The following is a 14,135-nucleotide window of genomic DNA, read 5'->3' as shown; positions in this document are numbered from 1 at the left end:
TCCTAGGTTTTGGCCTTTCTAGGGAGTTTTTCCTAGCCACCGTGCTTCTACACCTGCATTGCTTGCTGTTTGGGGTTTTAGGCTGGGTTTCTGTACAGCACTTTGAGATATCAGCTGATGTACGAAGGGCTATATAAATAAATTTGATTTGATTTGATTTGATTTGATTTTTGGACAATCTGGACCCTTACATTTCAGCTGGACAATATGGACCCCTACAAATCAGCTGGACAATCTGGACCCCTACAAATCAGTTGGACAATCTGGACCCCTACATTTCGACTGGACAATCTGGACCCCTAAAAATCAGCTGGACAATCTGGACCCTTACAAATCAGCTGGACAATCTGGAACCCTACAAATCAGCTGGATAATCTGGACCCCTACATATCAGCTGGACCATCTGGACCCTACAAATCAGCTGGGCTGGACAAACTGGAACCCTACATATCAGCTGGACAATCTGGACCCCTACATATCAGCTGGACAATCTGGACCCCTACAAATCAGTTGGACAATCTGGACCCCTACATTTCGACTGGACAATCTGGACCCTACAAATCAGCTGGGCAATCTGGACCCCTAAAAATCAGCTGGACAATCTGGAACCCTTCAAATCAGCTGGAGAATCTGGACCCTACAAATCAGCTGGGCTAGACAATCGGGACCCCTATAAATTAGCTGGACAATCTGGACCCTACAAATCAGCTGGGCAATCTGGACCCCTACAAATCAGCTGGACAATCTGAACCCTACAAATCAGCTGGGCTAAAAAATGTGGACCCCTACAAATCAGCTGGGCTGGACAATCTGACCCTACAAATCAGCTGGACAATCTGGACCCTACAAATCAGCTGGGCAATCTGGACCCCTACAAATCAGCTGGACAATCTGGACCCTACAAATCAGCTGGGCTGAACAATCTGGACCCCTACAAATCAGCTGGACAACCTGGACCCCTAAATATCAGCTGGACAATCTGGACCCCTACAAATCAAATCAAATCAAATTTATTTATATAGCCCTTCGTACATCAGCTGATATCTCAAAGTGCTGTACAGAAACCCAGCCTAAAACCCCAAACAGCAAGCAATGCAGGTGTAGAAGCACGGTGGCTAGGAAAAACTCCCTAGAAAGGCCAAAACCTAGGAAGAAACCTAGAGAGGAACCATACTATGTGGGGTGGCCAGTCCTCTTCTGGCTGTGCCGGGTGGCGATTATAACAGAACATGGCCAACATGGTCGAATAATAATAAGGCAGAACAGTTTAAACTGGAGCAGCAGCACGGTCAGGTGGACTGGGGACAGCAAGGAGTCATCATGTCAGGTATTCCTGGGGCATAGTCCTAGGGCTCAGGTCCTCCGAGAGAGAGAAAGAAAGAGAGAAGGAGAGAATTAGAGAACGCACACTTAGATTCACACAGGACACCGAATAGGACAGGAGAAGTACTCCAGATATAACAAACTGACCCTAGCCCCCCGACACATAAACTACTGCAGCATAAATACTGGAGGCTGAGACAGGAGGGGTCAGGAGACACTGTGGCCCCATCTGAGGACACCCCCGGACAGGGCCAAACAGGAAGGATATAACCACACCCACTTTACCAAAGCACAGCCTCCACACCACTAGAGGGATATCTTCAACCACCAACTTACCATCCTGAGACAAGGCTGAGTATAGCCCACAAAGACCTCCGCCACGGCACAACCCAAGGGGGGGGGGGGGGGGGGCGCCAACCCAGACAGGATGACCACATCAGTGAATCAACCCACTCAGGTGACGCACCCCCTCCAGGGATGGCATGAGAGAGCCCCAGTAAGCCAGTGACTAAGCCCCTGTAATAGGGTTAGAGGCAGAGAATCCCAGTGGAAAGAGGGGAACCGGCCAAAAGGCTCACCTTCCCACTCCTGGGCCAGACTACACTCAATCATATGACCCACTGAAGAGATGAGTCTTCAGTAGAGACTTAAAGGTTGAGACCGAGTTTGCGTCTCTGACATGGGTAGGCAGACCGTTCCATAAAAATGGAGCTCTATAGGAGAAAGCCCTGCCTCCAGCTGTTTGCTTAGAAATTCTAGGGACAATTAGGAGGCCTGCGTCTTGTGACCGTAGCGTACGTGTAGGTATGTACGGCAGGACCAAATCAGAGAGATAGGTAGGAGCAAGCCCATGTAATGCTTTGTAGGTTAGCAGTAAAACCTTGAAATCAGCCCTTGCTTTGACAGGAAGCCAGTGTAGAGAGGCTAGCACTGGAGTAATATGATACAATTTTTGGGTTCTAGTCAGGATTCTAGCAGCCGTATTTAGCACTAACTGAAGTTATTTAGTGCTTTATCCGGGTAGCCGGAAAGTAGAGCATTGCAGTAGTCTAACCTAGAAGTGACAAAAGCATGGATTAATTTTTCTGCATCATTTTTGGACAGAAAGTTTCTGATATTTGCAATGTTACGTAGATGGAAAAAAGCTGTCCTTGAAATGGTCTTGATATGTTCTTCAAAAGAGAGATCAGGGTCCAGAGTAACGCCGAGGTCCTTCACAGTTTTATTTGAGACGACTGTACAACAATTAAGATTAATTGTCAGATTCAACAGAAGATCTCTTTGTTTCTTGGGACCTAGAACAAGCATCTCTGTTTTGTCCGAGTTTAAAAGTAGAATGTTTGCAGCCATCCACTTCCTTATGTCTGAAACACATGCTTCTAGCAAGGGCAATTTTGGGGCTTCACCATGTTTCATTGAAATGTACAGCTGTGTGTCATCCGCATAGCAGTGAAAGTTAACATTATGTTTTCGAATAACATCCCCAAGAGGTAAAATATATAGTGAAAACAATAGTGGTCCTAAAAACGGAACCTTGAGGAACACCGAAATTTACAGTTGATTTGTCAGAGGACAAACCATTCACAGAGACAAACTGATATCTTTCCGACAGATAAGATCTAAACCAGGCCAGAACTTGTCCGTGTTGACCAATTTGGGTTTCCAATCTCTCCAAAAGAATGTGGTGATCGATGGTATCAAAAGCAGCACTAAGGTCTAGGAGCACGAGGACAGATGCAGAGCCTCGGTCCGATGCCATTAAAATGTAATTTACCACCTTCACAAGTGCCGTCTCAGTGTTATGATGGGGTCTAAAACCAGACTGAAGCATTTCGTATACATTGTTTGTCTTCAGGAAGGCAGTGAGTTGTTGCGCAACAGCCTTTTCAAAAATGTTTGAGAGGAATGGAAGATTCGATATAGGCCGATAGTTTTTTATATTTTCTGGGTCAAGGTTTGGCTTTTTCAAGAGAGGCTTTATTACTGCCACTTTTAGTGAGTTTGGTACACATCCGGGGGATAGAGAGCCATTTATTATGTTCAACATAGGAGGTTCAAATCAGCTGGACAATCTGGACCCCTACAAATCAGCTGGACAATCTGGAGCCATACATATCAGCTGGGCAATCTGAACCCCTACAAATCAGCTGGACAATCTGGACCCCTACAAATCAGCTGGACAATCTGGACCCCTACAAATCAGCTGGACAATCTGGACCTTACAAATCAGCTGGACAATCTGGACCCTACAAATCAGCTGGACAATCTGGGCCCTATAAATCAGCTGGGCTGGACTATCTGGACCCCTACAAATCAGCTGGACAATCTGGACCCCTACAAATCAGCTGGACAATCTGGACCCTACAAATCAGCTGGACAATCTGGACCCCTACAAATCAGCTGGACAATCTGGACCCTCTCTCGCACTGCTTTGCTTTATTTTGGCCAGGTCGCAGTTATGAATGAGAACTTCTTCTCAACTTGCCTACCTGGTTAAATAAAGTTGAAATAAAAATAAATAAAATAAAGTGTGTGTGTGTGTGTGTGTGTGTGTGTGTGTGTGTGTGTGTGTGTGTGTGTGTGTGTGTGTGTGTGTGTGTGTGTGTTGCAGCCGGGGGCATTTGACGTGTTGGATCTGGGACCTGAGAGATGCAACGTCCTCAGCTCCCGAGTCGCACTGGTCAGTAACCTGTAACTCTTACCACAGACCTCAATAACCACTCAGACCTGAAACATGTTGCTCAGTAATAAAACTAACTTATCTCCTTCTCTCTGTCCTTCTCTCTCACTTTCTCTTTTGTTTTCTCTCTCTATTTCTCTTTCTCCTCTCTCCATGTATCTCTCTATCTCTCCCTCTCTCCATCTTTCTTTCTCCATCTCTATCTCTCCATGTCTCTCTATCTCCTCTCTCTCTCCATCTTTCTTTCCCCCTCTCTATCTCTCCATGTCTCTATCTTCTCTCTCCTCTTTTCCCCTCTCCATCTCTCCATGTCTCTATCTCTTCTCTCCTCTTTCCCTCTCTCTATCTCTCCATCTCCTCTCTCCTCTTTTCTCACTCCTCTTTCCATATCACTCACCTCTCTCCTCTTTCCCCCTCTCTACCTCTCCATGTCTCTACCTCTCTATCTCTCTCTCTCTCCATCTCCTCTCTCCTATTTCCCGCTCTCTGTCTCTCCATGTCTCTATCTCCTCTCTCCATGTCTCTATCTCCTCTCTCCACTTTCCCCCCCTCTATCTCTCCATGTCTCTATCTCCTCTCTCCTCTCCCCTTTTCTCTCTCCTCTTACCCCCTCTCTCTATCTCCTCATCTCTATCTCCTCTTTTCCCCTCTCTCTCTATCTCTTCATGTCTCTATCTCATCTCTCCTCTCGCCCCTTCTCTCTCTATCTCTCTGGTGCTGCACGCGAGGTCCATAGTAAGTGTTCCTAACAGAGAACAAACACCTAGTCACCATACTAACTTACACTGTCTGTCGTCATCATAGTAACACTAACTATAGTTACAATAATGACTAACACTGACTGCATTTACAAATGACAACCCCAATGTGTTTATTATGACTACTCACTAGACTCTCTCCCCCTCCTCCTCCTCTCCCTCCTCCCCCTCCTCACTGTCTCCTCTTCCTCCTCTCACTGTCTCCTCCTCGTCCTCTCACTGTCTCTTCCTCCTCCCCCTGTTTCCTCCTCCTCCTCTCACTGTCTCCTCCTCCTCCTCTCACTGTCTCATCCTCCTCCTCTCACTGTCTCCTCCTCCTCTCACTGTCTCCTCCTCCTCCTACCACTTACTCCTCCTCCTCCTCAACCCAGACCAGAACGCTGACCACTACAAGAGAGAGGTAAACATCTCAACATAACAAATACTGTTTCTAATACCGGTATAACAAACAAACATTCTTCTGACCGTGTTTGTGTATGTGTGTGTGTGTTTGTGTGTGTTTGTGTGTTTGATGGTTACAGATTGAACACAGTAGAAGAGCTCTGGGGAGAAACCGTGTCAAGTCCTCCATCTGTCTTGAGAGGTATGTTACAAAAACACAGCTTGGTCACCCGTGATACAAGTTAGTATTTGATGTCCATCCATGTCAGAGGATGTTGGGGAATGACGTGAAACCGGCCACTAGGGGGGCTGTTACCTTCAAGTAGGTTTGGGTGTTTCTAGGGTGTTGGGACGGGGATGGTGGATAGTGTGCTTGTTAATTCCTAACCTTAACCATTATGTTACCTTCAAGTAGGTTTGGGTGTTGGGATGGGGATGGTAGACATAAGCATTTGCCTCTGATTCCAAAGATTGCAAGCTTAAATCCAGCAATAGAAAGTTGTTTTTGATATTTTAGTTTAAAGACAGAGTGATGTGAAATCCCAAACCTTAATATCTAACCCTAACCTTGACCAGTCCGTTAATACCTGACCTTAACACCTAACCTTAACCATTCAGTTAATACCTAACCTTAATACCTAACCTTAAACATTCAGTTAATACCTAACCTTAACCATTCAGTTAATACCTAACCTTAACCATTCAGTTAATACCCAACCTTAACCAGTCAGTTAATACCTAGCCTTAATACCTAACCTTAACCATTCAGTTAATACCTAACCTTAACCATTCAGTTAAAACCTAACCTTAACCAGTCAGTTAATACCTAACCTTAACCATTCAGTTAATACCTAAACTTAACCAGTCAGTTAATACCTAACCTTAACCATTCAGTGAATACCTAACCTTAACCATTCAGTTAATACCAAACCTTAATACCTAACCTTAACCATTCAGTTAATACCTAACCTTAACCTTTCAGTTAATACCTAACCTTAATAACTAACCTTAACCAGTCAGTTAATACCTAACCTTAACCATTCAGTTAATACCTAACCTTAATATCTAACCTTAACCATTCAGTTCATACCTAACCTTAATATCTAACCTTAACCATTCAGTTCATACCTAACCTTAATACCTAACCTTAACCAGTCAGTTAATACCTAACCTTAATATCTAACCTTAACCATTCAGTTAATACCTAACCTTAATATCTAACCATAACCATTCAGTTAATACCTAACCTTAATCCCTAACCTTAACCATTCAGTTAATACCTAAACTTAACCAGTCAGTTAATACCTAACCTTAACCATGCAGTTAATACCTAAACTTAACCATTCAGTTAATACCTAACCTTAATACCTAACCTTAACCATTCAGTTAACACCTAACCTTAATACCTAACCTTAACCATTCAGTTAATACCTAACCTTAACCATTCAGTTAATACCTAACCTTAATAACTAACCTTAACCAGTCAGTTAATACCTAACCTTAACCATTCAGTTAATACCTAACCTTAATATCTAACATTAACCATTCAGTTAATACCTAACCTTAATATCTAATCTTAACCATTCAGTTCATACCTAACCTTAATACCTAACCTTAACCAGTCGGTTAATACCTAACCTTAATATCTAACCTTAACCATTCAGTTAATACCTAACCTTAATATCTCATCTTAACCATTCAGTTCATACCTAACCTTAATACCTAACCTTAACCATTCAGTTAATACCTAACCTTAACCATTCAGTTAATACCTAAACTTAACCAGTCAGTTAATACCTAACCTTAATACCTAACCTTAACCATGCAGTTAATACCTAAACTTAACCATTCAGTTAATACCTAACCTTAATACCTAACCTTCACCATTCAGTTAATACCTAAACTTAACCAGTCAGTTAATACCTAACCTTAACCATTCAGTTAATACCTAACCTTAATATCTAACCTTAACCATTCAGTTAATACCTAACCTTAATACCTAACCTTAACCATTCAGTTAATACCTAAACTTAACCAGTCAGTTAATACCTAACCTTAATCATTCAGTTAATACCTAACCTTAACCATTCAGTTAATACCTAACCTTAACCATTCAGTTAATACCTAATCTTAATATCTAACCTTAACCATTCAGTTAATACCTAACCTTAACCATTCAGTTAATAACTAACCTCAATATCTAACCTTAACCATTCAATTCATACCTAACCTTAACCATTCAGTTAATGCCTAACCTTAACCATGCAGTTAATACCTAACCTTAACCATTCAGTTAATACCTAACCTTAATATCTAACCTTAACCATTCAGTTAATACCTAACCGTAATACCTAACCTTAACCATTCAGTTAATACCTAACCTTAATATCTAACCTTAACCATTCAGTTCATACCTAACCTTAACTATTCAGTTAAAACCTAATCTTAACCATTCAGTTAATACCTAACCTTAACCATGCAGTTAATACCTAACCTTAATACCTAACCTTAACCATGCAGTTAATATCTAACCTTAACCATGCAGTTAATACCTAACCTTGATATCTAACCTTAACCATTCCACTAATACCTAACCTTAATACCTAACTTTACCATTCAGTTAATACCTAACCTTAACCATTCAGTTAATAACTAACCTCAATATCTAACCTTAACCATTCAGTTAATACCTAACCTTAACCATGCAGTTAATACCTAACCTTAACCATTCAGATAATACCTAACCTTAATATCTAACCTTAACTTTTCAGTTAATACCTAACCTTAATACCTAACCTTAACCATTCAGTTAATACCTAACCTTAATATCTAACCTTAACCATTCAGTTCATACCTAACCTTAACCATTCAGTTAAAACCTAACCTTAACCATTCAGTTAATACCTAACCTTAATACCTAACCTTAACCATGCAGTTAATATCTAACCTTAACCATGCAGTTAATACCTAACCTTGATATCTAACCTTAACCATTAAGATAATATCTAACCTTAATACCAAACTTAACCATTCAGATAATACCTAACCTTAACCAGTCAGTTAATACCTAACCTTAATACCTAACCTTAACCATTCAGTTAATACCTGACCTTAATACCTAACCTTAACCATTCAGTTAATACCTAACCTTAACCAGTCAGTTAATACCTAACCTTAACCGTTCAGTTAATACCTAACCGTAATACCTAACCTTAATAACTAACCTTAACCAGTCAGTTAATACCTAACCTTAACCATTCAGTTAATACCTAACCTTAATATCTAACCTTAACCATTCATTTAATACCTAACCTTAATATCTAATCTTAACCATTCAGTTCATACCTAACCTTAATACCTAACCTTAACCAGTCGGTTAATACCTAACCTTAATATCTAACCTTAACCTGTTACGGTGAGTGAATGAGGACCCAAAAGCGAACTAACTTAAACAGAGCTTCTTTAATAACCAAACATAGGTAGGCTCAGATAGACCGGCAGATTCCGACAGGACAGGACAAGGTTACAGCAAACATGACGATAGTCTGGCTCAGGCATGAAACACAACAAACAAGAATCCGACAAAGACAGGAACAAAAACAGAGAGAGATATAGAGGACTAATCAGAGGGAAAAAGGGAACAGGTGGGAAAAGGGGTGACGAGGTAGTTAGGAGGAGACAAGGAACAGCTGGGGGAAAGAGGGGGAGAAAAGGTAACCTAATAACGACCAGCAGAGGGAGACAGGGTGAAGGGAAAGGACAGAAACAAGACACAACATGAGAATACATGACAGTACCCCCCCACTCACCGAGCGCCTCCTGGCGCACTCGAGGAGGAAACCTGGCGGCAACGGAGGAAATCCTCGATCAGCGCACGGTCCAGCACGTCCCGAGAGGGAACCCAACTCCTCTCCTCAGGACCGTACCCCTCCCAATCTACGAGGTACTGGTGACCACGGCCCCGAGGACGCATGTCCAAAATTCTACGGACCCTGTAGATGGGTGCGCCCTCGACAAGGATGGGGGGGGGGGGGGGAAGACGAGCGGGGGCGCGAAGGACGGGCTTGATGCAGGAGACATGGAAGACCGGGTGGACGCGACGAAGGTATCGCGGAAGAAGAAGTCGAACTGCGACAGGATTAATGACCCGAGAAATACGGAACGGACCAATGAACCGCGGGGTCAACTTGCGAGAAGCCGTCTTAAGGGGAAGGTTCTGAGTGGAGAGCCAAACTCTCTGACCGCGACAATATCTAGGACTCTTAGTTCTACGCTTATTAGCAGCCCTCACAGTCTGCGTCCTATAACGGCAAAGTGCAGACCTGACCCTCTTCCAGGTGCGCTCGCAACGTTGGACAAAAGCCTGAGCGGAGGGGACGCCTGAGCGGAGGCTGGTACCCGAGGCTACTCTGAAAAGGAGATAGCCCGGTCGCAGACGAAGGAAGCGAGTTGTGGGCGTATTCTGCCCAGGGGAGCTGTTCTGACCAAGACGCAGGGTTGCGAAAAGAAAGACTGCGTAAGATGCGACCAATAGTCTGATTGGCCCGTTCTGCTTGACCGTTAGACTGGGGGTGAAAGCCGGAAGAGAGACTGACGGAAGCCCCAATCAAACGGCAAAACTCCCTCCAAAATTGAGACGTGAATTGCGGACCTCTGTCCGAAACGACGTCTGACGGAAGGCCATGAATTCTGAAAACATTCTCGATGATGATTTGTGCCGTCTCTTTAGCAGAAGGAAGCTTAGCAAGGGGAATGAAATGAGCCGCCTTAGAGAACCTATCGACAACCGTAAGAATAACAGTCTTCCCCGCTGACGAAGGCAGTCCGGTGACAAAATCTAAGGCGATTTGAGACCACGGTCGAGAGGGAATAGGAAGCGGCCTGAGACGGCCGGCAGGAGGAGAGTTACCGGACTTAGTCTGCGCGCAGACCGAACAAGCAGCCACGAAACGACGCGTGTCATGCTCCCGGGTGGGCCACCAAAAACGCTGGCGAATGGAAGCAAGCGTACCCCGAACGCCAGGGTGGCCGGCTAACTTGGCAGAGTGAGCCCACTGAAGAACGGCCAGACGAGTAGGAACGGGAACGAAAAGAAGGTTCCTAGGACAAGCGCGCGGCGACGGAGTGTGAGTGAGCGCTTGCTTTACCTGCCTCTCAATTCCCCAGACAGTCAACCCGACAACACGCCCCTCAGGGAGAATCCCCTCGGGGTCAGTGGAGGCTACTGAAGAACTGAAGAGACGAGACAAAGCATCAGGCTTGGTGTTCTTAGAGCCCGGACGATAAGAAATCACGAACTCGAAACGAGCGAAAAACAGCGCCCAACGCGCCTGACGCGCATTAAGTCGTTTGGCAGAACGGATGTACTCAAGGTTCCTATGGTCAGTCCAAACGACAAAAGGAACGGTCGCCCCCTCCAACCACTGTCGCCATTTGCCTAGGGCTAACCGGATGGCGAGCAGTTCGCGGTTACCCACATCATAGTTACGTTCCGACGGCGACAGGCGATGAGAAAAATACGCGCATGGGTGGACCTTGTCGTCAGAGAGGGAGCGCTGAGAAAGAATGGCTCCCACGCCCACCTCTGACGCGTCAACCTCGACAACGAACTGTCTAGAGACGTCAGGTGTAACAAGGATAGGAGCGGATGTAAAACGATTCTTGAGGAGATCAAAAGCTCCCTGGGCGGAAACGGACCACTTAAAGCACGTCTTGACAGAAGTAAGGGCTGTGAGAGGAGCTGCCACCTGACCGAAATTACGGATGAAACGACGATAGAAGTTCGCGAAGCCGAGAAAGCGCTGCAGCTCGACGCGTGACTTAGGGACGGGCCAATCAATGACAGCTTGGACCTTAGCGGGATCCATCTTAATGCCTTCAGCGGAAATAACAGAACCGAGAAATGTGACGGAGGAGGCATGAAAAGTGCACTTCTCAGCCTTCACAAAAAGACAATTCTCTAAAAGGCGCTGGAGGACACGTCGAACGTGCTGAACATGAATCTGGAGTGACGGTGAAAAAATCAGGATATCGTCAAGGTAAACGAAAACAAAGATGTTCAGCATGTCTCTCAGGACATCATTGACTAATGCCTGAAAGACAGCTGGAGCGTTAGCGAGGCCGAAAGGAAGAACCCGGTATTCAAAGTGCCCTAACGGAGTGTTAAACGCCGTCTTCCACTCGTCCCCCTCCCTGATGCGCACGAGATGGTAAGCGTTACGAAGGTCCAACTTAGTGAAAAACCTGGCTCCCTGCAGGATCTCGAAGGCTGAAGACATAAGAGGAAGCGGATAACGATTCTTCACTGTTATGTCATTCAGCCCTCGATAATCTATGCAGGGGCGCAGAGACCCGTCCTTCTTCTTGACAAAAAAAAACCCCGCTCCGGCGGGAGAGGAGGAGGGGACTATGGTACCCGCGTCAAGAGCTACAGACAAATAATCTTCGAGAGCCTTACGTTCGGGAGCCGACAGAGAGTATAGTCTACCCCGGGGGGGGGGGTGGTTCCCGGAAGGAGATCAATACTACAATCATACGACCGGTGTGGAGGAAGAGAGGTGGCCCTGGACCGACTGAACACCGTGCGCAGATCGTGATATTCCTCCGGCACCCCTGTCAAATCACCAGGCTCCTCCTGTGAAGAAGAGACAGAGGAAACAGGAGGGATAGCAGACATTAAACATTTCACATGACAAGAGACGTTCCAGGAGAGGATAGAATTACTAGACCAATTAATGGAAGGATTATGACAAACTAGCCAGGGATGGCCCAAAACAACAGGTGTAAAAGGTGAACGAAAAATTAAAAAAGAAATGGTTTCACTATGATTACCAGAAACAGTGAGGGTTAAAGGTAGCGTCTCACGCTGAATCCTGGGGAGAGGACTACCATCCAGGGCGAACAAGGCCGTGGGCTCCTTTAACTGTCTGAGAGGAATGTCATGTTCCCGAGCCCAGGTCTCGTCCATAAAACAGCCCTCCGCCCCAGAGTCTATTAAGGCACTGCAGGAAGCTGACGAACCGGTCCAGCGTAGATGGACCGACAAGGTAGTGCAGGATCTTGAAGGAGAGACAGGAGTAGTAGCGCTCACCAGTAGCCCTCCGCTTACTGATGAGCTCTGGCCTTTTACTGGACATGAAATGACAAAATGACCAGCGGAACCGCAATAGAGACAGAGGCGGTTGGTGATTCTCCGTTCCCTCTCCTTAGTCGAGATGCGGATACCTCCCAGCTGCATGGGCTCAGCACCCGAGCCGGCAGAGGAAGATGGTAGTGATGCGGAGAGGGGGGCAACGGAGAACGCGAGCTCCTTTCCACGAGCTCGGTGATGAAGATCAACCCGTCGCTCAATGCGAATAGCGAGTTCAATCAAGGAATCCACGCTGGAAGGAACCTCCCGGGAGAGAATCTCATCCTTTACCTCTGCGCGGAGACCCTCCAGAAAACGAGCGAGCAAAGCCGGCTCGTTCCAGCCACTGGAGGCAGCAAGAGTGCGAAACTCAATAGAGTAGTCTGTTATGGATCGATTACCTTGACATAGGGAAGACAGGGCCCTGGAAGCCAAAAACAGATCGATCAAAAACCCGTATCATCTCCTCCTTAAAGTCCTGATACTGGTTAGTACACTCAGCCCTTGCCTCCCAGATTGCCGTGCCCCACTCACGAGCCCGTCCAATAAGGAGAGATATGACGTAGGCGACACGAGCAGTGCTCCTGGAGTAAGTGTTGGGCTGGAGAGAAAACACAATATCACACTGGGTGAGGAACGAGCGGCATTCAGTGGGCTCCCCAGAGTAACACGGCGGGTTATTGATTCTGGGCTCCGGAGATTCGAGAGCCCTGGAAGTGGCCGGTGGATCGAGGCGGAGATGGTGAACCTGTTCTGTGAGGTTGGAGACTTGGGTGGCCAGGGTCTCAACGGCATGTCGAGCAGCAGACAATTCCTGCTCGTGTCTGCCTAGCATCGCTCCCTGGATCTCGACGGCTGAGTGGAGAGGATCCGAAGTCGCTGGGTCCATTCTTGGTCGGATTCTTCTGTTACGGTGAGTGAATGAGGACCCAAAAGCGAACTAACTTAAACAGAGCTTCTTTAATAACCAAACATAGGTAGGCTCAGATAGACCGGCAGATTCCGACAGGACAGGACAAGGTTACAGCAAACATGACGATAGTCTGGCTCAGGCATGAAACACAACAAACAAGAATCCGACAAAGACAGGAACAAAAACAGAGAGAGATATAGAGGACTAATCAGAGGGAAAAAGGGAACAGGTGGGAAAAGGGGTGACGAGGTAGTTAGGAGGAGACAAGGAACAGCTGGGGGAAAGAGGGGGAGAAAAGGTAACCTAATAACGACCAGCAGAGGGAGACAGGGTGAAGGGAAAGGACAGAAACAAGACACAACATGAGAATACATGACATAACCATTCAGTTAATACCTAACCTTAATATCTAATCTTAACCATTCAGTTCATACCTAACCTTAATACCTAACCTTAACCATTCAGTTAATACCTAACCTTAACCATTCAGTTAATACCTAAACTTAACCAGTCAGTTAATACCTAACCTTAATACCTAACCTTAACCATGCAGTTAATACCTAAACTTAACCATTCAGTTAATACCTAACCTTAATACCTAACCTTCACCATTCAGTTAATACCTAACCTTAACCATTCAGTTAATACCTAAACTTAACCAGTCAGTTAATACCTAACCTTAATCATTCAGTTAATACCTAACCTTAACCATTCAGTTAATACCTAACCTTAACCATTCAGTTAATACCTAATCTTAATATCTAACCTAAACCATTCAGTTAATACCTAACCTTAACCATTCAGTTAATAACTAACCTCAATATCTAACCTTAACCATTCAGTTCATACCTAACCTTAACCATTCAGTTAATGCCTAACCTTAACCATGCAGTTAATACCTAACCTTAACCATTCAGTTAATACCTAACCTTAATATCTAACCTTAACCAT

The 14,135-nt window shown here is 45.2% G+C and overlaps 1 protein-coding gene across 1 annotated transcript in view; it reads left to right on the top strand.

The window, feature by feature from the left end:
* Window positions 1-14,135, top strand: part of LOC118936643 (regulator of G-protein signaling 11-like) — a 72,879-nt gene that overhangs the window by 37,249 nt on the left and 21,495 nt on the right. Inside the window, exons 9-11 of the mRNA XM_036973601.1 lie at window positions 3,935-4,003; window positions 5,138-5,161; window positions 5,283-5,344. Coding sequence (XP_036829496.1) covers window positions 3,935-4,003; window positions 5,138-5,161; window positions 5,283-5,344 — 155 coding nt within the window. The remainder of the gene's footprint in view (window positions 1-3,934; window positions 4,004-5,137; window positions 5,162-5,282; window positions 5,345-14,135) is intronic.

The sequence above is a fragment of the Oncorhynchus mykiss genome, unplaced genomic scaffold, assembly GCF_013265735.2.
Source record: "Oncorhynchus mykiss isolate Arlee unplaced genomic scaffold, USDA_OmykA_1.1 un_scaffold_274, whole genome shotgun sequence".
In the NCBI taxonomy this organism is placed as follows: domain Eukaryota; kingdom Metazoa; phylum Chordata; class Actinopteri; order Salmoniformes; family Salmonidae; genus Oncorhynchus; species Oncorhynchus mykiss.
This window is presented reverse-complemented; position numbering and strand designations above follow the sequence as displayed.